The sequence below is a fragment of the Ammospiza nelsoni genome, chromosome 2 (assembly GCF_027579445.1).
Source record: "Ammospiza nelsoni isolate bAmmNel1 chromosome 2, bAmmNel1.pri, whole genome shotgun sequence".
NCBI lineage: Eukaryota > Metazoa > Chordata > Aves > Passeriformes > Passerellidae > Ammospiza > Ammospiza nelsoni.
In genome coordinates this window covers 16,120,847-16,147,059 of record NC_080634.1, presented here as the reverse complement: position 1 = coordinate 16,147,059, position 26,213 = coordinate 16,120,847, and the positions used below count along the sequence as shown (strand labels likewise).

Genomic DNA, 26,213 nt, shown 5'->3' with positions numbered 1-26,213 from the left:
GGTCTTGGGTGTTGTGTGATGGTTGTGGGGATCCAATAGGATGGTTGAGGGACCTGGGGGTGTCTGCTTGTCCCATGCTGCTTCTGGTGGGGAGATGAAGCAGACATCACTCCTATTCATTTGTACCGACCAACCTGGCTACCCAGCACTGCCTCCCCCAAACCACTGTACAGGCACAGGGCTGCCTGCCACTGGGGCCCAGGAGGATGGGATCGCTGAATGTGTCCTAGCACCTGACACGGATCCAGGGCCCCAGGCGTCACTGACATGCTGGGGTGCACAGGATGAGACTGGGAAAATTATGGGCAAATAGGGGAGGATATCCCGGGGACCCTGAGGTGGGATCATGGTTGTCAAGGGAGTTCCGCTGGCCTGGAGCCCACCCCAGTTGTCCCTTTCCCCCCCACATGCTCCGCGTTCCCAGCTGTGAGATGGCACCGTCCCGATCCCTGGCCCATGGACAAGTCCCCGGTTTTGGTGGCAAAACCGGGTCGCGCCTCCCACTTCTTCAGCCCCAGTCGCCAGCCCTGCCCCACCGCGGCCCCCCTTTCCCCAGTGCCCGGCTCCCCGGTACCTTCACACTGCCGGTGCCTTCACACCACCGTGCCCTCGCTCTTCCCTTCGGTATGCCCCGGGTGCTCCCCTGGTGGTTTCCCCCTCCCAGGTGCTCCCCGCCCCGGTGCTCTTCATCCTCCCGGTGCTCCCCACTGCCGCTGCCGCTACCCGCTTCTCTCCGCCCCTCGGTGCCGCTGCCCCTCGGTCAGACCCCCCGATGCCCCCCTGAACATCCTGCTCACGGCCCCTGATCTGCCCCGGTGTCTCTCGGGTGCGCCCCCAGGACCCCACCAGTGCTCCCCCGAGTTCCCCCTGCTGCTCCCCCAGGATCCCCCCGGGTCCTCGACTCCCGCGATCGCCCCTCACGGTGGCCGCCCCCGGATCTCTCCCGTGGGCCCCCGGGTGCCTCATCGGTGCCCCCCTGGGGCCCGCGGCGCCCGAAGCCCCCGCCTGTCCTGGGATGTCCCTGTCCCCCACCTTTCCCCGCCCCGCTGCCCGCCCCTCGGCTCCCCCTCCCCCTCAGAGCGCGGCCCCGCGGCGCGGCCCCGGCGGCGGAGCATGGCGGGCGCGGGGGGCGCGGGGTGCGCGGGAGGAGCGGCCCCGGTGCCGGTGCCCCCCTGGTACCACCGGGACCTGAGCCGGGCGGCGGCCGAGGAGCAGCTGGCGCGGGCCGGGCGGGACGGCAGCTTCCTGGTGCGGGACAGCGAAAGCGTGGCGGGGGCCTACGCGCTCTGCCTGCTGTGAGTGGGGTACAGGCGGGGGGCTGCTGGGGGGACACCCCCGCGGTGCCGGTGGGGCGTGGGGGGACACCCGGGAGCGGCCATCGGGGGTGCCTGGAGGGGGTGCACCGGGAGGGGATCGGCGCGGGGCCGGGGGAGCTCCGGAGGCACGGGCAGGGAGTCGGGGGGAGGACGGGGGGCGACCGTGGCAGAGCTGCAGGGGGCAGCTTGAGGGGGCACCGGCGAGAGCTTTGGGGGGATCCCGGGAGAAACGGGGTGGGGGTACCGGGGAGAGTCGGGCGTAGGAGTGGAAGTGTTCAGGGCGGCACCAGAGGGGCCTCAGGGATGGTCCGGGGAGAGCAGGGGGTTGGGAGGGCAGCCAGGGGTGGCTCTTGGGCCAGCAGAGGGGAGGATCTGGGGGAGCGCCAGAGGTATCGGGGAGAGCACTGAGGCGTCACGGTGGGGTCACTGCAGGGATCCGGGGGAGCACTGTGCTACGCAGGGCGGGTGTCCAAGGAAGCACTGGCACAGCACCGGGAAGAACAGTGGGAGAGGCACCGGCAGGGGGAGGGGGCGCCAAGGAAGAACAGGCAGGGGGATCACTGGAAGGGATCCAGGGGAGCACGCAGGGAGCGTTGGTGGGGATGGGGGAGCACTAAGAGGGCAACAGACAGAGAGGGATACAGTGAACACGGGGGTCACCGGTACTGTGCGGGTTACTCGGAATTTGGGCACGGGGAGGCTGGGACAGCTCTGTCAGTGGTTGGTGGGGGGCACGGACACGGGGGGACCTGGGGTTTTGGATGGACTGCCACTTCTGGGACGCAGCACCAGGGCAATGGCACCTGCTGTGGCCTGGGTGTCCCAGGAGACCTGGGAATCTCTAGGCAGTGGGGGGATATTGGCCTGGCTCCAGGGGGGCTGTGTCACCCACCCCTGTTACCATGGGGGTCTATGAGGTGGGGGCCTAGCACCTGCCGCACACTCTTGGGGTCCCTGAACCTACCCATGGCACTGGAAGTCCCCCAGCTCCTGCCCTCATGTCTGGGGGTCCCCAGCCTGGGAAGGGGGGACAACTTGAATAGTGCCATGGAACTCCATGGCTCCCAGCTTGTGCCAGGTCACAGGTGAGGGCTGACAGCCCTGGGGGTCCCGAAGTGCCTTTGCCCAGTGGTGCACCCCAGCACCCCACCATACCTGGGGCCTCTGGCACCTCATTGTGCTGAAACTCCTGGGACATGCCACTGGCTCTGCTCAAGGCTGGCTGCCTGTGCCAGCACCTGGACCTTGATGTGGTTGTGAGGTGGTGGTGAGGGCACTTGAACTCAAAGCTTTTCTGTGCCCTGAGAGCCTGTGGGAGAGTTGGGAGTGCTCTGTGAGCTGGCCTGCCCTGGCCTGGGGTTTCTGTGTGCTGGTGCCATGTGCATTGCCAGGCATGCAGCCTCCATGGTGGTGTGGTTGTCCTGCCCCGTGGACAGTGGCAAATGCAGTTTTCCAGGCATGTGGGGTAACAGTGTGGCTCTGGGCACTGGCTCCCCACCACAGAGCTGGGGTGGCAGGCAGCACTGGGCACAGCATGGGGAGAGCCTGCAATTCCAGCATCTAATGGTGCCGTGTGGCTGGAGGAAGGGCATTGTGTGGTGTGGGTGACAGGGGGCTGCAGACAGCATTGTGGCACGGGTGCCTGGGTAAGGTGTGTCTGTCATTGATGTCTCTCACTGCTTGGTGAGGGGGCCATGGGTGCCACGTGGCTGGCCTGTGGTGCTGGCACCACACAGCATGGCAAAGCCCATCATGGGGATGCCAGGCCGGGAGGCTGCACTCCAACAAGGGATACTGGGAGTCCCTGGTGCTGTGATCTCACCAGGCACCCCCACTGCCTGTGAGTGGGTGGACAGGGCTGTGGAGCCATTGGCCTAAAAATAGCTGCAGAATCAGGAGGAGGAAAGGGAACTGCAGCGGGATCCCGGCAGCATCGGCTTCCTTTAACCCTCCCACTGGTGTGCCATGGACTCACCGGGCTGGATGTGGCACACCAGGACATCTCACTGTGCCCTCGCCATGGCACACTGGGGTGTCCCACCGTGGCACACCAGGGTGTCACACTTGTGGCCTTGCTGTTTCATATTGGGAAGTGGTAGCATACAGCAGTGGCACCCCAGGGTGTGCTGACGTCACTGGTTGGTGAGCAGTGCTAGTGGGGACAGTCCTGGTGTGGTGTCCCACAGGAGCGTGGGGGCTTGGAGCTTCCATCCTGGCTCACTGCCAGTTCATGGGGGACACCAGTGCCAGGGTGGTGCCAGTGGGCACACGGTATTCCCCTTGCCAGGGTGCCCACACCCTGCTCTTGGTGAAGCAGGGTGGTAGGTGCCCCTCTGTGTGCCACAGAGCAGCGGGGATGTGGGGTGCCCGCTGTGCTGGCAGGGTGCTGTGCGTCAGAGCGACAGGGGAGTCCCGCAGCTCCCGCATAAAGGCTCTTTGTAGCCAGCCCGGTGCTCTCTGGCCCCCCCTCCCCGTCGCTGCTCACCAAAATAGCAGCGACAGACAGACAGCGGTGCGGGGCTGGGCAGCCAGGGGGCCCTGCAGGCCCTCACCACAGAACCACCCCCTGTGCCGGGTGTCCCTCCAGCCCCTGCCAGTTATCCACAGAGAACCCCTTGGTGTCCCCCACAGCTGAGGTTCCTCCTGAGGGTCCTGCTCCTTGCCCCTCCAATCCGGAGTTCCACATACTGGTGCTGTGCTGGGGCTCCTCTTGCACTCACATCACACCTCCAGTGGTGTTCCTGCTGTGGAGACCCCAATTGTGTGTTAGGACTTCCCACAGAGACCCCTTATGCTGCCCTCGTTTGGGGGTGTCTCTTTGTGCTCCCCATCCTACCAGCTGGGATTCTCCCACAGACTCCTTTGAGTCTGGGAGCCCCTGATCCCTTCCCCCACCCTAGCAGGGTTTTCCATACAGCCCCCCCATTGTGGATTCCCATTCACCCCCCCTACCATTTGGAGAGTTTTCCATGGCCCCACCCTCACAATGACCCTGACTGGGCACTGGGACACCTGGCAGGACCCCAGCGATGCTGGGGCAGGTCGTACCTCCAGAGGAGGCAGGAGAAATGGGGTACCTGGCACTGCAGGGGACATGGTGGCACCAGGGGATCTGGTGCTGTGGGGTGCTGGCAGGGTAACCAGAACTGTAGGGTGACACCAGGGGACCTGACAGAGGGGGATAGGATGTGTGAGCACGGCACCCTGTCCAGGGACACAGCACAGCATGGGGGGATGGATGCTGCCTTGTCCCAGTCCTCCAGCCCTGCACTGAGCTGCCACTGGGGCAGGGGACACAGCAGCTGAGTGGCCCCGGTGTGGTGACAGCAGCCTCAATGCTCACGGTGACCTCTGTGGCCAGAGGCCAGCCAGGAGTCCCAGTCCCTGCGGACAGCCCTGGAGTGGGGACGTCTGGCAGTGCTGAGGCTCCCTGTCTCCTGGAGTCCCTGAAATGGGGAGGGCTTCCAATCCTGCTCCTTGCACTCACTGATGTTTTCACCCCATCTCTTAGCACTGCCCATCACCCCCTGCCCCGGGATCGTGTCCTTGGTTCCTGTCAGCTTCCACAGGAAAATAAATTGTTTCCTGGTGTCCTGGCTGCCAGCTCCTGCCTGCTCCTGCCAGCTCCTGCCTGTGCCGTGGGCTGGGGACAGTGCCTCTGGCACAGACAGGCAGTGCAGCAGGGCAGCAGCACTGCCAAGGACATAGTGCTGTCAATTGTGGGGTCGGAGCACGCAGGGGAGTCACTCTCGGGCTCCCAGCACCCACCCTGCAGGCATTTTCCCGTGGCTTTTCCATGGGTTCCCTGTCAGTTCACTGCATTCCATGGGGAATGGTGGTATTGGAGCTCCTCACTGTCGCTGCTGGTGAAGCAGGGGTCTGACTAGATGAGTACTGGGCATCCTTTTGGGGCTGGCAGGGGCCGTGCAGGCAGGTGGGGGGACACCAGCCACCCCCAGCACGCCCTGATGCCCTCCCTGCTGCCACAGGTTCCAGAAACACGTGCACACCTACCGCATCCTGCCGGACGAGGAGGATTTCCTGGCCGTGCAGGTGGGCAGCGCGGGCATGGGACACCCCTGGCTCGTGGGCACTGGGGTTCTCTGGCTCAGCAGTGCTCAGTGCTGGCCTCGTGCTGTGGCTTTACCTGTCCCTGTGGCTGTGCTGGGCTCAGCCCTGGCACCGTGCCACGCGCCTGCCCGGCTGTGCCGGATGGCTTGACTGTGCCTGTCTTGGCCGGCTGTGGCACTGGGTATTTTTAGAGCAACAGAACCCTCTTTGTGCTGGCCAGGCTGGCAGGAAAAGCTGCCTCTGGGAAGGAGGAGGCTGAGGGATGGCTGCTGCCTGCACCCTGTGTGCCCAGCTACCAACCCTACAGGCCTCATTGCAACGGGCTCTGGTCCCCACCATGGGGCTGTGGGGTCAGCCCCCCATCCTGCATGGGGGTCCCTGCATGGAGGGGTTCCTGCATAGTGACATCTCTGCATGGGAGGATCCCTTCATGGGGGTCCCTGCATGGAGGTTCCTGCATGGGGGTCCCTTCATGGGAACATCCCTGTGTGGTGGCACCTCCACAGGAGGGGATCATTGCATGGTGGTATCCCTGCCTGGGGTCCCTGCACGGTGGTATCCCTGCCTGGGGGTCCCTGCATGGTGTTGTCTCCGCCTGGGGGGTGTGCAGTGATGATGGCTGCAGGTGCTGATGGTGCCGGTGTCCCGATGTCCCCACAGACGTCACAGGGCGTGCAGGTGCGGCGCTTCAAGACGCTCAGCGAGCTGATTGCCCTGTACCTGCAGCCCAACCAGGGGCTGGTCTGCACCCTGCTCTTCCCTGTCGAGAGGGAGAAGGAGAAGGAGACCGTGGAGGACAGGGACTACTCGGGTATGGCAGGGTGACATGGGTGTGTGAATGGGGTCCTGAGACCCCTGGGGTGGGGGTAACTGGCCCCCTCATGCCCCACTGCAGATGGAGAGGATGAGAAGCCGCCATTGCCACCACGCTCCGGCTCCACCAGTTTCTCTGGCACCTCAGCGGGGCTCAGCCCCACTGGCCTGGGACCATCTGTGCCAGAGAGGCCAGTGGAGAGGTGAGGGTCTGCTTGTCCCCCTGTCTGTCCCCTGTCTGTCCCCTGCTCCTCCCTGCTGGCTCTCATCCCCAGGTGCTCTCTCTGTAGCACCAATGGGCTCAGCAGCATCTCTCACGAGTACCTGAAGGGCAGCTACAGCCTGGATCTGGAGGCAGTGAAGGGAGGGGCCAACAGCCTCCCCCACCTCAACAAGACTCTTGTCACCTCCTGCAAACGGCTGCACAGGTGAGTGCCAGGCACTGGGACAGACAAACAGACGGAAGGACGTATGTGCCACCCGGTGAGCCAGCTCCTCTTGCCTCTCCAGTGAAGTGGACAAGGTGCTGGCAGGGCTGGAGATCCTCTCCAAAGTGTTTGACCAGCAGAGCTCCCCCATGGTCTCCAAGATCTTGCAACAGGTAAAGGGAATATGGGGACACAGCAGTGGCAGCCCCCCACCATGAACTGCACCCACAGACCCAACCATCCATAGGTGGTGGGAAAAACTGTGGAGAAACACCTAACCATCCTACCCCATCCCAGACTGCCAGTGGGCGCTGCCACTTGGGGTGGGGGGAGGCTCTGGGCTGGGTCTGGGGTTCACATCCCAGTGCTGGGGTGTCTTGCTGGGGGTTCCAGACAGCAGGGCAGAGTGGAGAGCAGGAGCTGGAGAACCTGGTGCTGAAACTCTCTGTGCTGAAAGATTTCCTGTCGTCCATCGAGAAGAAGGTAAGGCTGGAGATGCAGGGCTGGATGGCCTGATGGGGGTGCTCTGAAGGGTCTGGGTGAACCAGAGAGAATGTGGGGCTGAGGGCACTGGTGGAACTGGGGCAACTGGCAGAGCTTGCTGAGTTGGTGGAGCTGGGGGACTGGGAATGGGCTTGTGGGATTGAGGCACCAGTGGGACTGGGGAGGGCCAATGGAGCTGGCACTGGTAGGGCTGAGGGGGCTGGTGGGGCCTTGTGGACTTTGACGGCTGGTGGGGCTTGGAAGATTGGTGGGACTGGATGGGTTGTTGGTGCTGGGGGACTGGTGGGCTCTCAGCTGACCCTGCTGGGGCTCTGGCAGGCACTGAAGGCCCTGCAGGAGATGAGCTCAGCCACCCCAGCCACCCCTCCTCAACCCCTCTCCCGCAAGGCCAAGAGCATCCCTGTGCAGACCTTCGAGGTGAGCCCGACCCTACCCCCTGCCCTGCTCCCTTTTGGAGTTTTGGGGGGATTTCAGCATCAGCTAAGTACCTCCAGTGTGACACTGAGGGCACAGACCCCTAGGTGTCTCTGGGGGAGGCCAGATGCCAGACGGGGTGCTGGGGTGTCCCCTGTGTCCTCCCTCATCCCAGTGTCCCCTGGCAGGTGAAGCTGGATATCACCCTGGGGGACCTGACCAAGATTGGGAAGTCACAGAAATACACGCTGAGCGTGGATGTGGAGGGGGGTAAACTAGTGGTGCTGAAGAAGCAGAAGGACTCCCAGGAGGACTGGAACACCTTCACCCATGACAAGAGTGAGTGGGGAGGTGTCTGGGAGGGCCCCAGCACCCTTTGTGCTGGGCAGCATCCCTGTGAGGCTCAGTGGTGAGCTGGAAGCTGGGAGATTCCTCATGCTGGGGGTGTTCCCATCTTGGGGGGTCCCCCAAAGCATGCACTGGGGGGGGTTCCAGCACTCAGCTAGCAGCCAGCACCCTCTCAGCTCTTTCCTCTCCTCCTCAGTTCGGCAGCTGATTAAGTCACAGCGGGTGCAGAACAAGCTGGGCATCGTTTTTGAGAAGGAAAAGGATAAAACGCAACGGAAAGACTTTATTTTTGTCAGTGCTCGGGTGGGTAACGCTCAGCTGGAGGCGGGTAGGGGACAAGGGGTCCCTTGTAGGGACGGGATGGGACAGGTTGTAACCCCTGGGCCCTGGTAGGGCTCAGGGACAAGCGCTGGGTACTGGTGCCTGATGGCTGGGTGATGTCCCTGGGGTGATCCCCATGCCCAGAAGGTGCCAGCTTTGGCTGAGCCAAAGCAGGGGGGTGGGAGAGGGTTGTAGGGAGTCCCTCTACCCCCACTCACTGCCCCCTTCTGCAGAAACGTGAGGCCTTCTGTCAGCTTCTGCAGCTGATGAAGAACAAGCATTCTCACCAGGACGAGCCTGACATGATCTCTGTCTTCATTGGCACCTGGAACATGGGTGAGCAAGGTTGGGGCAGCCCTTGGTGGGGTGTCAGGGTCTTGGGGTCCCCCCCTAACTGTGCTGTCCCCCTGCAGGCAGCGTTCCCCCCCCCAAGAACATCACTTCATGGATCACCTCCAAGGGGTTGGGCAAGACCCTGGACGAGGTGACGATGGCCATACCGCACGACATCTACGTCTTTGGCACCCAGGAGAATTCCCTGGGAGACAAGGAGTGGGTGGACTTCCTGCGCTCCGTCCTCAAGGACTTCACCGAGGTTGAGTACCGCCCGGTAAGCACCAGGGGACCCTGGGGGCTCTGGGGTGCAGGCACTGGTGGGTGGTGGAGGTGTGTGATGCTCAGTGTCCCGGGGGTGGCTGTGCTCTGGCTCTGTGACACCGGCTGTTCTGAGATGCTCTCGTGGTGCTGGGTGGCTGTGGGTGCTCCAGGTCTGGTGACATAAGGTATTTTGGGGTGGTCTCCTGGTGCTGGGTAGCTGGTGGATGCTGATTGATGGTGGTGGGATTCCATGGGCAACAGCCCTTGGTGAAGCAGTAATGAGCATTCCCTGTGGACACAACAGAGGGGCCCCCGTGGCCCCAGGGGGCCCCAGGGCATGCTGGCAGGGGGCTGAGGGTGCTGGCACCCACAGGTGGCCATGCAGTCCCTGTGGAACATCAAGGTGGTGGTGCTGGTGAAGCCAGAGCACGAGAACCGCATCAGCCACGTCAGCACCTCCAGCGTCAAGACAGGGATCGCCAACACCCTGGGTAGGGCCACAGCAGGGCACAGAGGGACACGGGCTGTGCACTGCACTGGGGGGGCTCCTGGGCTGTCTGCACTGGGGGGGTCCTGTTGTTGCATGTGTGGCATGAGGAGGAGTCTCAGCATGTGTACCTTGCATGATGAGGAGCCCTGGTGTGTGGGCATTGCATGGGGAGGGGTCCCAAGGTTGCACAAGGAGGGGTCCTGGCGTGTGTTGCACGTGGAGGGGTCCTGTTGGTGCATGGGGAGGGGTCCCAGAGCACGGGTGTTTCACGAGGAGGGCTCTGTGTGCAGTGCACGGGGAAGGTTCTGGGAGTGTTTGTGTTGCATGTGGAGGCCCTGGATAGGTGTGCTTTGCACGAGAGGGACTCTGGGGGGCGTTTCATGAGGAGGCCTCTCAGCATGGGCACTCAGCATGTGCCAGGTGGGGACTGTGCCCCATCAACGTGACCTGGGGCCGGCTGAGTGTCCGTCTCTGAGGCAGAATCAGGGGTTACCTGATCACATCCCATGTCCCCAATTCCTCACAGGGAACAAGGGCGCTGTGGGTGTCTCCTTCATGTTCAATGGCACCTCCTTTGGCTTTGTCAACTGCCACCTCACCTCTGGCAATGAGAAGACTGCACGGTGAGCACCCCCACCCTGGGCTGGGCTGGGACAGGCCCTGTCCTCATGTCTGTGACACTCTGTCCCTGTGTCCCCTGCTTCAGGAGGAACCAGAACTACCTGGACATCCTGCGCCTGCTCTCACTGGGGGATAAGCAGCTGAGCTCCTTTGACATTTCTCTTCGCTTCACCCACCTCTTCTGGTTTGGGGACCTCAATTACCGCCTAGACATGGACATCCAGGTCAGGGGAAGGGGTGGCTGGGGGTGGCAAGGCAGCTGGGAGTGTCAGGGTTCCCCTCCCAGCCCAGTGCCAACACCTTGGTCCCCACAGGAGATCCTCAACTACATCAGCCGCAAGGAGCTGGAGCCACTGCTGAAGGTCGATCAGCTCAATCTGGAGAAGGAGAAGCACAAGGTGTTCCTGCGCTTTGGTGAGAACTGGGGATGCTCCAGGAGGGTCTGGTGCTGCAGGCCCTGCTGTGGGGACTGTCCTGACCCACTGCTGTCCCTGCAGGTGAGGAGGAGATCACCTTCCCCCCAACCTACCGCTACGAGCGGGGCTCCCGGGACACCTATGTCTGGCACAAGCAGAAGCCCACAGGGGTAGGTGCTGGGTAGGGGGAGTTGGGGGAGTGGAGGACACCCCAATCTGAACCCCCATCCACTCCCCACCCCTGCCAGGTGCGTACCAACGTGCCGTCCTGGTGTGACCGCATCCTCTGGAAGTCCTACCCCGAGACTCATGTCAACTGCAACGCTTATGGTGAGCACTATAACCACCCCCAGCACTCTGTTCTGGGGACAGTCCTCCCCTCTCCATCCTAACTTCTTCCCCATTCCCTCTGGCTGCAGGGTGCACAGATGACATTGTCACCAGTGACCACTCACCTGTCTTCGGCTCCTTTGAAGTGGGAGTGACATCCCAGTTCGTTTCCAAAAAAGGTGCCTATGCCCTAGGGGATCCCTTGCTGGCCCCTGCCCCTCCATGGTCAAACCTCTCCCTCTAAATGGAGAGGCCCCAGGGAGATTCCAATGCCTTGCCTCTCCATGGAGGGCTCTCCAAGTCCTCAGAGCAGGCATACATCGAGTTTGAGAGCATAGAAGCCATCGTGAAGACCTCCAGTCGCACCAAGTTTTTCATCGAGTTCTATTCTACCTGCCTGGAAGGTGAGGACTGGAATGGCAGTGGGGGGTCCCAGAGAGCTTGAGAGGGGTCTCAGGAAGCTCATGGCATCCTGGAAGGCTAAGGGATTGATGCCATGTCCTGCTACCATCACAGAGTTCAAGAAGAGCTTCGAGAACGACAGCCAGAGCAGTGACAACATCAACTTCCTCAAGGTGCAGTGGTCATCCCGGCAGCTGCCCACGGTGAGAAGGGGCTGGGGGCTGGCAGGGTGGGTCCTGTGGGAAGCTGCAGACAGGGAGACCCGTGCTCAGTGCCAGCACCCCCTTCCCTCTGCCACAGCTGAAGCCCATCCTCTCTGAGATTGAGTACCTGCAGGACCAGCACCTCTTGCTCACTGTCAAGTCCCTTGATGGCTACGAGTCCTATGGTGAGTGTCCACTCCAGCACCACACCAGCACTGGGTGTCTGTGGGGTGCAGACCCCCAACCTCTCCCACTGTAACCCCCAGGGGAGTGTGTCATTGCCCTGAAGTCCATGATTGGCAGCACAGCCCAGCAGTTCCTCACCTACCTGTCCCACCGCGGTGAGGAGACCGGCAATATCCGTGGCTCCATGAAGGTCTGGGTGCCCACGGAGCGCCTGGGCACCCGCGAGAGGCTCTATGGTGAGCACCCCTCACCCAGGGGGGCACCCTGGGGAGAGGACTCCACCACTGAGCCCCTGTTCCCTGGCAGAGTGGATCAGCATCGATAAGGATGAGACGACAGCCAGCAAAGGGAAGGTGCTGCTAGGTGCCAGGGCCACCCAGGACAATGCCAAGTATGGGGGACAGGGATTGGCAGGGTGGGGGGCACCTGGGGGTCGGGAGGTCTGAGGGGTTCACCTGAGCACAGCTATTGCTTTGAGTATCCCTCTAGGCTGGTGTGTGGGATGTGGCTGGGGACAGTCCTGATGCCAGTTTTGTGCCACTCAGGGCAGGGATGGGGCTCTGAGCCTCCAAATGGGACTCTGGCTGTGTTTTGGTGGCTGAACCTCATCCTAGAGGGCAAAGCCCCATGCTGGGGATCTGAGCCCTGATCTAGGCTGCTGAGACCCATCCCATGGGGTCTGAACGTCTCCTGGGGGTCTGAACCCCGATGGGGACGTTCAAGCCCCATGGGCCACCCAACCCCTCCTGTTGCCAGGTCTGTGGGGCGGAAGCCCACGGGTGCTGAGCCCCCGACCACCCTCCTGGCGAAGCTGCCGGAGGAGCCCGACAAGAGCAGCACCACAGCAGCGCCGCGTCCCCCCGCCCCGCACCGCAGCGCCCCCAGGGACGAGGCCACCCCGAGCCGGTGAGGGAGCGTGGGCAGGGCTAGGGAGGGGGTTCCTGTGGAGGTGCCACGCTCAACTCTGTCCCCACAGGTCCAAGGTGGAGGCAGTGCCAGATGTCTCAGGGGGTCCCCTGAAGAACAGCTTCAACAACCCAGCGTACTACGTGCTGGAGGGGGTCCCCCACCAGCTGCTGGTGCCAGGGGACCCTGGCAAGCCCCCCAAGGCCAAGGTGCAGGTGGCAGTGCCGGAGCGCTGCCAGTGCCCCTCGGCATGCTGTGGTGGCGAGAGCGATGAGGAGGAGGAGCTGGGCACCCTGAACCTGCCCCCGCCGGATTTCCCCCCGCCGCCGCTGCCGCGGGAGCTGGAGCTCCCCCAAAACACCTTCTTGGGCACCCCCAAGGAGCTGCTGGCATCCAGTGGGTGTGAGGACCCCAAATCCCACCCTGCTGCCTTCGGAGAGGCTCCCCTGCCCAAGCTGCACCCCCGGCCACCCCCAGCCGCCAGGGCTGGATTTGGGATGGAGGGGGCTGGCGGGATGCCCGTTCCCGGGGCACTGCCTGCTCCCGGGGCACTGCCCGCTCCTGGGGGCCTGCCGGGAGGGCTGCTGGATGACCGCTCCTGCTCGGTGCTGCAGATGGCCAAGACACTGAGTGAGGTGGACTACGGGGGTGGGAAGGGGAGGGTGGTCCCCCCACCACCGCTGCTGGCCAAGGGGGCCTTGCCTCCCCGCTGCCTGCACCCTGACTATGGCCGCCCCCTTGCCTTCCCTCCCCACTCCATCCAGGAGAGCATCCAGGAGGACCTGGCTGAGGAGGTGGGTGATGCAGGGTGGGTGGGGGTCCTCGGCACCTCGGCTGGGCCTCCCTTTGGGGTGCCCAATGGTGCTGAGGCTGTCGGGGCGCAGGCGCTGGGCCGCGGCGTGGGCACCGTGCCCGGCGTGGGCGAGTGGCTGCGGGCGCTGGGGCTGGAGCGGTACGAGGAGGGGCTGGTGCGCAACGGCTGGGACGACCTGGAGTTCCTCAGGTGAGCAGCCCCCCAGGATGGTGGGCAGGGACCCCTACCCACTCCCACCCCCAGCCTGGCCAGCCCCAGTGAGTGCATGACTTCCCCAGGGGGTCACAGTGCTGCCTGGGTTCTGGGGAGGTCTCTTGAGGTGCTGCCCTTGATGGTCCCCACTATCCCTGGGGTTCCCCACTGCCTTCTGCAGGTCTCCACTTCCCCTGGGAGTCCCCACTGCCCCTGGAGGGCCCCCAGAGGTTCTGTGCTGCCCTTGGCAGTCCCTGCTGCCCCTGGATGTCCCCATTGCTCCCCTGTGCCCTTTGCCTCTCGGGATCCCCAGTGCCCCTGAGGGTCACAAAACCCCACGGCAGGGACAGGATGGAGCCTGGTGTGCGCCCAGCAGCCTGAGTGGGGGCTCTCGCACCCCCATGTGGGGTGGGGTGCCCCTCAGGGTCAGAGAGCCCCATCTTTGTGCTTCATTCCCAGTGACATCACAGAGGAGGACCTGGAGGAGGCTGGAGTGCTGGAGCCTGGCCACAAGCGCGTCCTTCTGGAGAGCCTCCAGCTCCGCAAGTAGCTGCCACCACACATCCAGCATCCCGTGCTTCCCGTGGCCCAGCATCCCAGACCCTGCAGCCCTGCATCTCACACCTTGCAGTAGTGTGTCCTGTGGCCCAGCATCCTGCATCCCACAGATGGACATCCTGGACCCCACGGCTGTGCATTCTGTATCCTGCTGCCACGTGTCCTGGAGCCTGTGGCCCTGCATCCTGCAGCTGAGCATCCCAGATCCTGCGGCCACGCATCCCAGATCCCTCAGATCCTGCGGCCGTGTGTCTGCAGCCCGGCATCCTGTGACCCCATATCCTGGGTCCCATGGATGTGCATCCCAGATCCTGCAGCTGTGCATCCTGCAGCTGAGGATCCTTCATCCCACAGCCCCACACCCTGCATCCCACCATCACCAGCAGCAAGTGGGAACCCCATGACCTCCACAGCCCACCCCACCCTGGGTGCAGGGTAGTGGGGCAGGAAGGGGGAGTGAGGGACAGGGGGGTGGTGGGTCCTGGTCAGATAATTTCACATGAGGATTCCCATGGGGTGTCCTCACATTTAAGTTATTTTTTTATTTATTGGGAGAAGGGATGGGGGAAGAGGTGTTTGGGGGTAGCCTGGCTCCCTAATTGGGACCCTGGCTCCCCCCATGAGCCCTCACAGTTAGGAGGAGGCTCTGAGCAAAGTCATGTCTCAACCCAAGTGCCTTCATGATGCCTGGGATGGGATGGGATGGGATGGGATGGGATGGGATGGGATGGGATGGGATGGGATGGGATAGCTCAGCCAGCCCCCATAGACAACACTAGGCCCAGCTCAGGGTCCCTATCCCCAATTCTAAGGATCCTGTCCCCACCCTGAAAGTCCCATCCCCACTGTGAAGGTTCCTGTCTCCACCCTGGGCATCCCTGTCCCCACTCCAGGGCACCTGTCCCCCTCAGGGTCCTTGTTCCCAACATGATGTCCCATTCCCACCCTGGAAGATCCCCATTCCCACCCAGGAGGTGCCTGTCACCATCCTTGGGTGCCCCCTCCCCTTGCTGTAGACCCCTCTCCCAGCTCCAGAGCATCCTGTCCCCACCCTGGACCTCATATCTGCACACCAGGGGTTCTACCCCCACGCTGATCCCTATCCCTGCTCTGGATATGCTGTCCCCACCCCTGGGGGTCCCTGTCCCCATCTCCAGGGGTTCCGTCTCCAACCCAGGTGTCCCTGTTACCATTCCTGGGGGTCCCATCCCCACTATGGTGGTCCCTGGGGGTTCTGTCCTCATTCCCAGGTGCCCCACCCCACCCTGAGGGTCCATCCCACCCAGAGGTTCCATTCCCAGGGGTTCTACTGTCCCCATTGTGGGGATTCCGTCCCTGTCCCTGGAGTCCCTGTCCCCACCATGGGGTCCCTGTCCCCTCTCTGGGAGTGCCTGTCCCCATGCTGGGAGTCCGTCCCCAGCCTGGGAATCCTGTCAGAGCAGAGCCAGCTCAGTGCCTTCCCCCAGAGCCCATCCCACACCAGCAGTGCCTGCGGGGCAGATCCCCCATCCCAGCCCATTTGCCCATTGGCACTGGCTGGGTCTGTCCCCACGGGGGTCTGTGTCACCCTTGGGGACAGCAGGGCTGGCAGCCGGCTCTCCTAGTGGGTGCTCAACCCCAGCCTTGCCAAGTGTCCTTCCAGGAGGGTCCCCAGGGCAGGGCTGCTCCCACTGTGCTTTCCCCTCTGGGATGCTCCCTCCAGGCTCTCCCTGTCCTCGGGGGGATGGGGGTGATGCTACCCCAGACCCCCCACCCCTCACTCCGGCTGAGATGAAGGATGGGCCAGGTGCCCCTGGCATACCCCAACCTCCCCCCTCTGTTACTGGGGGGGTGAACTCCCCCCACTAAACCCCAGCTCCTGTGTTTGGAGGTGTTTGTAAACCTGGAGTGGTTTTTATCATGTTCATGCAATCGGTGTGCTGGAGCTCTCGGCGTGGGGAGGGGGGCAAGGTGGGAACCAAGGGGGAAGAGCTGGGTCCCAGCATAATCTGTGACCCCTCCAAGCTGGCTGTACTGGCCCCAGCAAGGTGGGGACCAGGTCCCTTGTCCCCTTCTTGCCCATTTGGGTACCTCAGACCACTCCCCCAACAGCCTGGCATGCTCCTTGTCACCATCCCAATGCCCCCAAGAGCTTCTTCATCATCACCCCCCAAAGGGCCCCTAGAGGCCAGGGGGGCTGGGTGGGGCATCCCTCTCCTCACCCCACTTGAGGGGGCTTCCCATGGGGTGCCCCTTCAGCGTCCTACAGCTGCTTGGGGTCTTGGAGAGGAGGCACCCAAAATAATCCCTGAGGTACTGGGGGTCCGTGGCATCACCTGGGGGGTTCTGGTGGGTTTCAGAGGGTCCAGGGGTGGGGACTGTGCAGCCCCCCCACCCCTGCAACCCCTGGTGGGGTCGGTGTGCAACAGGGGCTGAGGGCCAGCAGCACTGTCAATAAATTAAGTTTAATTTGGATTAGTGGCATTTGCAAACATGGGTAATAAATTACAGAATGGTTTAAAAAAAAAAAAAAAAACAAAAAAAACCCAAGAAATGAAAGAAAAGTGGGGAACCCACCTCGGGGGAGCTGGGAGGGGTACAGGGGGGACAGGGATCCATGGATGGGCTGCCAGCATCCTCACCGTGCCTTGAAACCCACCAGCACAGCAGCAGGGTGTCGTGGGTGGCTGGGCACCACCAGCACCACCCCTGCTTCGGGAAACTTTGGGGGATGTGCGGGGGGTGCCAGCTTCAGTGGGAGCACCCACCCTGCTGCTGCCCCAGGGGTCCTGGCTGCTCCCAGACATCCCACTGGCTGTGCCAGGGCTCCATCCCACAGCCAGGGATCCATCCCACAGCCAGGGCTCCATCCCACATCACCCTCCCGAGGGGGGCACCTCACCCCGGCAGTTCTGGCTCCCTGTCCCCCCTGGCAGCGCCTGCAGCGATGCAGCGAGCGCTGAACCTCCCAGCCCCGCATTTACTGCCCACAGCCTTCGGGGCTGGGGTGGGTGACCGCTTCCCTGCCGGAGTTATCCATGCCAGCAGGCGGGATCTGGGTGGGATCAGCTCCTCCCCGCACCAAGGGCCGTCTCCCTAGCGGAGTGCCCGGCGCTGCCCCCTCGCGGTGAGCCCAGAGCCCCCCATAAAGTGCATCCTGCCCCCAGCCCGGCGGCACCGACCATCCAGGGGGCTCTGCTGGAGCACCGGCAGCGCTGTGGGAGCCCCACATCTGCCCCCACCCGCAGGCTCTGCCAGGGCCGCGCTGGCTGAGCACGGGGCTGGTGTCCCCGCCCGGCGCCCCCGCGGTCCCGCAGCACCCACGGGTGTCGCCGGGAGCTGCCCCCACTCACGCAGGGTCCGGGAGGGGCAGGGCCGGTCCCGCTCCCTGTCCCCGCTCGCTGGAGCGGCGCGGTGGCTCCGTGCTGGGGGCGGTGGGTGCAGGGGGCAGGGCGGGGGCCGAGGGGGTTCGGGGGGCGGCCGGATCCGGCGGCTCGGCGATCAGAAGAGGTTTGTCTTGATGCCGTTCGGTTTCCGATGGAAGGAGGAGAGGACGCCGGAGAAGGGTCCCGGCACAGCCTCGGTGGGCTGCCAGGCCTTCAGCAGCTCGGCCGTGTTGGGGGCTCCGCTGCCGCCCCCCACCCCCGCCCAGAGCGGCGCCTTGAGGGGCTGGGGGGCATGGCCGGGTCCCAGGGGCGCCCCCGCGCCGGGGCTGGGGCTCAGGCTGCCGCCGGGGCTGCCCAGCGCGGCGGCGGGCAGCGAGGCCGTGCTGTCGGGGGTCGGGCTGCAGTTGGACTCCTTGGATTCGTCGTCTTCTGAGGAGGAGCGTGGCTCCGACTTCTTCCCGCTGCTGCCGGTGCCGCTGGCACCCTTGGCGTTGGCGGCGCGCTCCTGCTTGCGGAATTTGGCTCGACGGTTCTGGAACCACACCTGGAGGGGGATGGAGGGGGTGGGAGCACCCCTTGCCATAGTCCCTGGGACTCCGGGGAGCCTGTGGGTGCAGGCAGCCCTCCCATGCTCGGGGATGGGGTTCACAACCCTGCATTCCCTCGGGGAAAATTTCTTCCACATCTCCAGAGGGATCCATATATCCACAATAATGTAGATTTGTGAGGCTGGCGCCAGGCGCTGCTGGCGTGCGCTCCGGTGTTGCAGGGGAGGGAAATGGGGAGGGGACATCACCACACTGCCCCCACACCTGCTCCTGGTGCGGCCAGAGCCCACAGCCCACAGCCCCGGCTCCCCTGGTGCCAACAGGGGGGTCCACACTCCCCACATCCCCCTGGAGGGAGAGGCCAGGACCCCCACTCCTATGGGTCCTACATTTCTATGGGGACAGATGTTCTCAAAAAGGGGGGGTCTGCGCTCCCCGAGGGGGTCTGAAGCCACACAGTGGGGCATTCACTGACACGGGGGGGATCCCACACAGAAGGACCCCACAAAGATGGGTCTGCATTGGCACATGTGTGAGCAGAGTGTGTCTGCACTCACACGGGAGGATTTGCACCTATAGGGGGGCTCTGTGTCTGTCCCGACTCAGCCAGGAGAAATCTGCACTGACACAGGGGACACTGCACCCACAAAGGGCCACCCTCTGTCCTTACGGGACTGTCACCAACCCCAAGGTGTTTGGGACAGCCCTAAATCATTGATGGCAGTGACGGTGCTGTGGCACCAATGCCCACACTCTGCTGGGGGTCAGGCTGTGCTCCCGAGCTCCCAGCAGAGCCAGGTGACAGCAGCGCGTCCAGCAGTGTGTCCCCCGACTGCGGCAGGGCCGAGGCCGAGTCCCTGCCTGCCGCCCTGCCAATGCAGGGAGCAGAGCAGCACCATCCCACGGTCGGGGTCCCTGCTCCAGTGGGATTCGAGCCTCCCACGGCCATCCCCAGCCCCAGCCCCCTCCCCTCCCCGGGGCTGACCTGCACCCGCGCCTCGGTGAGGTCGATCTTGAGCGCCAGCTCCTCGCGGGTGTAGATGTCGGGGTAGTGAGTCTCGGCAAAGACCCGCTCCAGCTCCTTCAGCTGCGAGCTGGTGAACGTCGTGCGGATCCGCCGCTGCTTCCGCTTCTCGTTGATCCCCGACGGGTCCGAGAAGAATTTGTAGGGAACTGGGGAAGAAATGGGGAGTCAATAGAGCCGGGAGGGCTGTGGTCGGCACTGGGGGGACACCTGGGCAGGGGGAATCAGGCAGGGATGGAGAGAGAAGGGATGGAGCGAGAAGGGATGGAGCGAGAAAGGATGCACCAGGCGGGAGACACTGGGCAGGGATGGATGGGGCAGGGATGGATCAGATAGGGATGAACCGGGCAAGGATGAACCGGGAAGGAATGGACGGGAAGGAATGGACTGGGCAGGGGACACTGGCCGGGGATAAATGAGCCGGGAAGGATGAGCTGGGTAGGGATGAATCGGGAAGGGAAAGAAAGGGCAGAGAAGGATTGGGCAAGGATCGCATAGGAAGAAATAGACGGGGAATACATAAACGGGCTGGGGGATGCACTGGGCAGGGGAATCGGCAAAGGATGAACCAGGAAGGACAAACTGGGCTGCGGTGAACCGAGAAGGGGCAGACCGGGCAGGATGACTCAGGGCATGGACCGGGCATGGTGAACCGGGCACGATGAGCCGGGCACGACGAACCGGGCACGACGAACCGGGCAGGGCGGGAAGGGCGAGGGCAGGGCTGAATTGCTGCTCCCCGCTGCAGCCCCGGCCCCGTTCGTTCGTTCGTTCGTTCGGGGGACGCGGGGCCCCGGGGCGGGAGCAGGGCTGGCGGGGCAGTGCGGGGCCGGTGCCAGCCGGCAGCTCCTTCGTTATCGGCGGAACCACACTCAGCGCCTCCGCGGTGCAACGAATGCGGGGCGGGGAGGGGGTTTGCAGAGGCGAGGACGTTCCCCAGCCCCGCTCTGGGGCCGCCACAGCCCCGGGGACCCCCGGGGATCCGCGGCCCTGCTTGGGAAGGCTCATCCCCAGCGGCGGAGGCGAGCGGGGAGAGCCGGGACGGGCGGCGGGAGGGACCGAGCCGGGCAGGGCCAGCCCGGGCTTCGAGCACCGGCAGCGCCGGGAACCGGTGGGACCGAGCACCAACAGTGCCGGGAATCCACAGCACCGGGAATCGATGTCATGGGGAGCTGACGGCACCGAGGACCGACAGCAGCCGCTACCGACGGCATCGAGCATGAAATGCCGAGCACCGGCGGCAACGGGGACGGGCAGCACCGGGCACCAGCGGCAGCGTGCACTGGCGGTACCGAGAACCGACAGCACCGGGAACTCGCAGGAACGGGCACCGGCGGCACCGGGAACAGACAGCTCCCGGGACCGGCGGCATCGGACACTAACGGTGTTGGGCACTGGGGTCGCCGGGAACCGATGATATCGGTCGCCAGCAGTGCCGGGTACCGATGGTTAGGAATTCTGACAGTACCGGGCACCAGCGGCACCGGGAACGGGCACTGCTGGCACCGGGAACCGATGGTATCGGCGCCGACAGCACCGAGCGCTGCCCGTACTGGGCAACAACGGGAGCGGGAATCGGTGGGATCGGGCACGGGCGCTACCGGGAACCGACAGTAACGGGCACCGTCGGCATCGAGTTCTGACAGCACAGGGCAGCGGCGGCTCCGGGAGCCCCCAGCACCGGCACCGACGGCATCGAACACGGACGGCACGGGAGACCGACGGCTCCGGCAAGCGATGGCACCGAGCCCCGACATCCCCGGCAGCCGCCGGCCCGAGCCCCGGTGGCCCCGGTGACCCCGCCAGGTCCGATCCCGGCCAGCCCCGACGGCGCGGCCGCTCCCTGACGCCCGTCCCGGGGCTGCCCGCGGTGGCTCCCGGCGGGTCCCTGTCCCTTACCTGCCGAGTAGGGCGAGGGCTGGTGGTCGCGGAGGGCGCCCAGGGCGCAGCTGGCGGAGGCGAGGGGGGCGCAGGCGGGCGCAGGCCCGAAGCCCCCCCGCATGGGGCTGTACTGGAAGGAGCCCGCCTGGCTGCAGGGGCTGAACTCGTAGCTCGCCTCCATGGCGGCCACGCAGGACTCGTAGGAGTTGAGGTAGGAGTAGTCCATGGCGAGCCCGGTGCGGCCCCGGCTGCCGCCCGCCCGTCCCCGCCGCCTCCTGCCCGCCGGGCCCCCGCCCGCCCCCGCCACCGCCGCCGCCCCGGCCCGTTAATATACCGGCGGGGGGAGCGCGGACAAAGGCTGCGCTCGCCGGGGGCTTTTGCATGACAATATCTCCCGGGGACGGCGGGAGCGGGCGGAGCCGACACCCCCCTCCCCTCAGCCCCCCGCCCCCCTTAACCCTTCGTGGGCGCAGCACCCCCCGCCTCGGAGCGGCTCCGGCGGCCGCTGCTGGGGCTGGGGGCGGGCGGGGGCACAGCGGCCCCTGGGCACCCCCGGAGCAGCGCTCGGCGGGCCTGCCCTGGGACCGGCGCTTGGACCTTCCCCCCGTGTCCCATCCTTCTGTGCCATCCCTGTCCCCAGCGCCATCGCCATCCCATCCCATCCCATCCCATCCCATCCCATCCCATCCCATCCCATCCCGGTCCTTGGTCGTGTCCCTGTGCCCATCCCTATCCCATCCTCTGTGCGTCTCCAAACTGATCCCCATCTCCCTCCTTGTCGCCATGCCATGCCATGCCATGCCATGCCATGCCATGCCATGCCATGCCATGCCATGCCATGCTATGCCATGCCTCTGGTGCTGAGCATCCCAGGGGCAGGGGGGCAAACAACGGCACCACGCCCTGTCCCCGGGTGCCCTCCGCCGTCCCTGGGTGCAGGGGGAGCCGGCGGCTTTGGAGGGGTCCTCAGCCCCACCCCTCTCTCCTCGGGGGCTCTGGCCTTTGCAATCCCCCTCCCCAGTTTTCAGCCGGATGAATTTCAAAGCCCCCCATCCCCCCGGCCCCCTGCCGGGACCGAGGCAAAGGCTCTCGCCCCTTTCAGCGGCACCGGAGGGGCGTGTGGGGAGGGGGGATGCGGGAGGATTTGGCGGGATTTGGGACATTTTCAAGACAAACACTTTCACTAAAGAAGATTTAAAAGTCTAATTGTGCCCAATGAAGGGCTTTGGGTCCCCCAGGGGAGCGGGGGGGTGGGGGAAGAACGGACTTTGGCCGGGTCCTGTGGGATCGCTCCGAATCTGTCCTGCCCCATGTCCTGCCCTGTATCCAGCCCCGCATCCTGTCCCACCTTCTCCCCGATATTCTTGTCCTAATTCGTGTCCTTCCCCGTTTCCTGCCGTGTATCCCGCCCTGTCTCTTGCCCTGTGTTTTGCTCCATATCCGATCTTGTGTCCCGCCCCACGTTTTGCCCCATCTCCCCCTCTGTCTCCTGGCCCGTGCCCTGCCCCATGCCCGTCCTGCGCTCTGCCCCCATCTCAGGCCACAAAGGGTCCCGCTCCCTGCTGGATTCCGTTCCCCGGGAACAGCCCCGCTTCCCCCGCGGTCCATCTCGGTCTCCGCTCCCCCGGCCGAGCCCCCGGCCCCGGTGGGTGCCGGCGGGGCCCCCCCGCGCCCTGCCCAGCTGCGCGGCCGGAGCGGGCAGCTTGCTAAACAAGTTAATTCGATCAGGGCGTGGGGCTGGCGCGGAGCGAGGCCCCACTGTCGGGCTGCTGGAGCTGTGAAAAGTTAATTCAATTACGTTTTCCCTCTAAACTAATTAGGCAGCAATCTGCCACGCAAGGAGCTGCTGGTGCTACCCAGAGACGGGCAGAGCCGGGAGGGCGAGAAGGAGGAGGAGGGAGATGTAGGGGGAGAGCAGAGGCGGTGGAACATGGAGGGGATGGGGCACAGCCGGGGGTAGAGCCCGCGGCTCCCGTGGGATGGGGGTGATCCCTGCGGGCTGTGGGGGACGCAGGGACACGGGTGCTGGCAGTGGCCCCGGTGCTGCCCAGTGCGGGTGAGTAAAGGCTGGCGCCCGAAGGGGCAGCACTGGCAGCGGGGAGGGCCGAGCACAGTGGTGGGGATGGGGACAGGGACCTCCATCCCTCCATCCCATCGTGTGCTGGGAGCTGCTTGGAGACATGTCCGTGTGCCTGGTGGGTTGGGGTCCCTCCAGAGCTGGTCAGGGGGGCTGATGGGACCCTCTCTAATGGGATCCTTTATGATAGAACGGCTCCAAAGGGACTGTCCTGAAGGGACTCCTGTCTGATGGGGGACTCCTTCCAAGGGGACCCCTCTGATGGGTGGACCCCCTTCAATGGATCCTGTGCCAATGGGACCCTCTCTAAAAGCGACCCCCCTACAAGATCCCCTCTGGTCACACCCCAAACTCCCCCAGCTCTAGCCCCAGCTCGGTTGGGATGACAGCACCCACCTCATCATTGCCACCCACACTCTCCAGCCTTCATCGCCCCATGGAGTGCCCCAGATGATGTGTTGGGAGGTCCTGGTGGCTCCCTCAGCCCCACAGCTGCCCCCAGCGGTGCTGGAGGCCTCTGCCCACTGCCACTCTGTTCTGGGGACAAAGCTGGGGTGCTCCAGGGTGTCCTGAGCCCCCACCCTGTGCCCTGCCTGGATTGGGTGCCAGCATGAGGTTCAGATGTGGGGAACTGAATGGGTCTGGCACAGCCAAAGAGGATTCTTCTCCCAGATCCCGTGCTCCCAGGCACTCTCCCTGGCAGTGGAAGCCCATTTACTGTATTGGCACCAAGGAAACCACCTCAAGGGTTGTGAGGGCCCATGTAGCTCCTTCCTGTGGGGCTATGATCCATGGGGCTGGCATGGCTTGGCATGGTGGAGGGTGGCACAGTGTGTACTGGGACAGCGTGGAATAGGGTGATGTGACTTGGCATGGCACAGTGTCACCTGGCACAGCATGACATGGCACAGTGTGACTGATGGCACAGCATGGTGTGAGAGGGTGTGACACAGTACAGCAGGGCAGGGCACATCTGAAGGCACAGCCAGAGAACAGCTGTGCCCAGAGGTGCCCACCCATGCACAGGTACATGTTACACCTTTGTGCTGCCATGCACACACATGCAGAGCTCACTGCACACCTGTGCGCACCTCTGGAACTGGATCTGACCTTAGGAGGCTCCAGCAGAGCCTGGTGACACTCCCAAACCCTCCAGGGATGGGATCCTGCTCCAGCCCCTGGCATTAAGCCAGGAAAAAAGCCACTGGGATAGGAAGGGGGCTCAAGGAATCTCCCACCAACCCTCCTTGTATCCCTGGAAGACAGGAACCAGCTCCAGAACCAAACCCCCCTGGGGACATCAGGGTAGGGGTAGCAGTGGGATGGGGATCCTATCTGCATCCCAAGGGACTAATGGCTTGGGGATCATTAGTCCTGGGAGGGTTCAATTTCCATATGTATTTCATGTTCTACACTTTGAAACCCTGTCTGGGGCAGCCCCAGTAGTGACCATGTCTCCTGTTCCACCACGAGCAGCTCCCTGAAGGAGCCCCCATGGGACATGGGGACAACTTGGACAGCTCAGTTCCACTTGAGATATTAAATATTTCCTGGAAGAAGGTCATCAGAAAAAGATTCAGCCAGGGGTTTGCACCCAGCCTGGCTGGGCTGGGGAGATGTGACAGTGGGTCCCAGCTCCCAGTGGTATTCCCCACTCTTGGTGACATTCCTGGCTCCTGGTGATGAGCAGGAAACCCAGGAGTGTCTTGGGATGAGGGTGGTGATGTCAACAGCTGCTCCTTGTGGGGACACAAAGGGTTGGATGCACATAGCATGTTTATTGCCACAAAGAAATGGGGACAACACAGAGCAAGTGCCTGGTGGCTTTTATCCTCACTCAGTTCCCATTCCTCACCTTGCCAGCCCAGCTGACCCAGCAAGCCCCCTCCCACGGGAATGACAAATTCCCACATGGTCTGCAGTTTGCTTCCCCCTTCCTTAAAAAACTCCAGCACCCTGTGAAAGCCCAGGACCATCCACTGCCCCATGCCTGGATGGCACCAGGGCCCCTTGTCACACACAGCTGCACCCCTGGAGCCCTCCATGCCCATCCCAGGGCAGCTCCTGCCCGTGTCCATGTCCGTATCCATGTCCATGTCCGCATCCATGTCTGTGTCCGTGCCCAGCGTGGCAGGGCTGTGGCTCTGCCCTCTCTGGCCCCTCGCTCCAGCTCCTGGGGTGTTTTATTGTCACTGGGAGTGGCCAGCACTCACAAGAAGTAAGTGATGTTTTTGGGGTTCAGCGGCGCCTGGATCTCCAGTTTCCGGGCCTTGCGGTCCTTCTCCACGATCTCCAGCCGCAGGGTCGGCACCTTGCATTTCTCTGTGCTGGGGGAAGAGCCCTCTGTGGTTTTCAGCAGCTGCTTGTCCGAGTCCTCCACGATGATCCTGAGGGTGCAGCCCCGTGGCAGCAGGTCCTGCTCGTAGGCAGCTGCCAGCTGGTTCACCACGCGCCGCTCCACCTGAGGGACAGACAGATTCTGTCAGGGAATCCCTGTGGAGAGTCTCCCATGGAGATGGCCAGCTCCTCCCCACCCTCAGGCAGTGCAAAATCATGCAACCTCTTCCTCATCCCACTTATTCCCTGTCTCTGGAGTGTGGGTGCGCCCCTTCCTCCACAAGACCACAGACATCTCCCCAGAGCTGAGGACAGTCAGACCCACACAGTCATGAAATCATGGAAGGGTTTGGGATGAAAAGGACTTTTCAAAGTTTGTTAACATTCCACACCCCCCTGCCAGGAAGGTGCACGAACACCTTCCACTATCCCAGGTTGTTCCAAGCCACATCCAACCTAGCCTTGAACACTTCAGGGATGAGGCTGCCAGAGCTTCTCTGGGCAATCTGTATCAGAGCCCCACCACCCTCACAGAGAAGAATTTCTTCCCAATATCCCATCTAACCCCACCCTCTTCCAGTTTGAAGCCATTCTCCCTTAATTTATTACTCCAGACCCTTGTCCAAAGTCCCTCTCCAGCTGTCTTGGTGCCCTTTAAGGCACTGGCAGGGTCTCTAAAGTCTCCCCAGAGCCTTCTCTTGCTCAGTATGAACACCCCAGCTCTCCCAGCCTGTCTCCAGAGCAGAGGGGCTCCAGCCCTCAGAGCATCTCCATGACATCCTCTGGATTTGCTCCACGACTCCATCTCTCTTTTGATGCCTTTCCAATTCTGGCTCTCCCTGGGCAGTGGGGCTGGAGATGACTTCACAAACTTCACCCCAACTTCCCTCTTGCCTTCACCTCGTGTTTGATGGAGCGGGCACCATAGTGAAGGTTGTAGCCATCAGCCAGCACGTCCATGACCTCCCTGTCCCACTGCAGGGTGATGTTGTGCCTTGCCTTGGCCTGCCAGGGGGGAGGGAGGAAAAGGAAGAAGAATTATGGATGTTCC

The 26,213-nt window shown here is 63.6% G+C and overlaps 3 protein-coding genes across 3 annotated transcripts in view; 1 reads left to right on the top strand and 2 right to left on the bottom strand.

The window, feature by feature from the left end:
* Positions 1-1,092: 1,092 nt before the first annotated feature.
* Positions 1,093-14,615, top strand: INPPL1 (inositol polyphosphate phosphatase like 1). Its single transcript, XM_059493752.1, has 28 exons — positions 1,093-1,295; positions 5,306-5,369; positions 6,048-6,198; positions 6,283-6,403; positions 6,491-6,628; positions 6,711-6,801; positions 7,022-7,111; positions 7,451-7,549; positions 7,735-7,885; positions 8,091-8,197; positions 8,449-8,551; positions 8,629-8,825; positions 9,186-9,303; positions 9,829-9,925; positions 10,009-10,147; positions 10,238-10,337; positions 10,421-10,509; positions 10,588-10,669; positions 10,759-10,848; positions 10,960-11,073; positions 11,186-11,274; positions 11,372-11,459; positions 11,541-11,696; positions 11,767-11,851; positions 12,217-12,366; positions 12,437-13,160; positions 13,251-13,369; positions 13,832-14,615. The coding sequence occupies exons 1-28, from the start codon at positions 1,114-1,116 to the stop codon at positions 13,920-13,922; spliced, it is 3,825 nt and encodes a 1,274-aa protein (XP_059349735.1). The 5' UTR covers positions 1,093-1,113; the 3' UTR covers positions 13,923-14,615.
* A 2,795-nt stretch (positions 14,616-17,410) lies between these two features.
* Positions 17,411-20,974, bottom strand: PHOX2A (paired like homeobox 2A). The gene is made up of 3 exons (XM_059466635.1): positions 20,767-20,974; positions 18,829-19,016; positions 17,411-17,839 (listed from the first exon to the last, which is right to left on the bottom strand). Exons 1-3 carry the CDS (start codon positions 20,972-20,974, stop codon positions 17,411-17,413), a joined length of 825 nt encoding a protein of 274 aa, XP_059322618.1.
* Positions 20,975-24,601: 3,627 nt separating this feature from the next.
* Positions 24,602-26,213, bottom strand: part of CLPB (ClpB family mitochondrial disaggregase) — a 73,313-nt gene continuing 71,701 nt past the window's right edge. Inside the window, exons 15-16 of the mRNA XM_059465847.1 lie at positions 26,063-26,167; positions 24,602-25,286 (exon numbers count right to left, since the gene is read on the bottom strand). Coding sequence (XP_059321830.1) covers positions 25,035-25,286; positions 26,063-26,167 — 357 coding nt within the window. The 3' untranslated portion in view covers positions 24,602-25,034. The remainder of the gene's footprint in view (positions 25,287-26,062; positions 26,168-26,213) is intronic.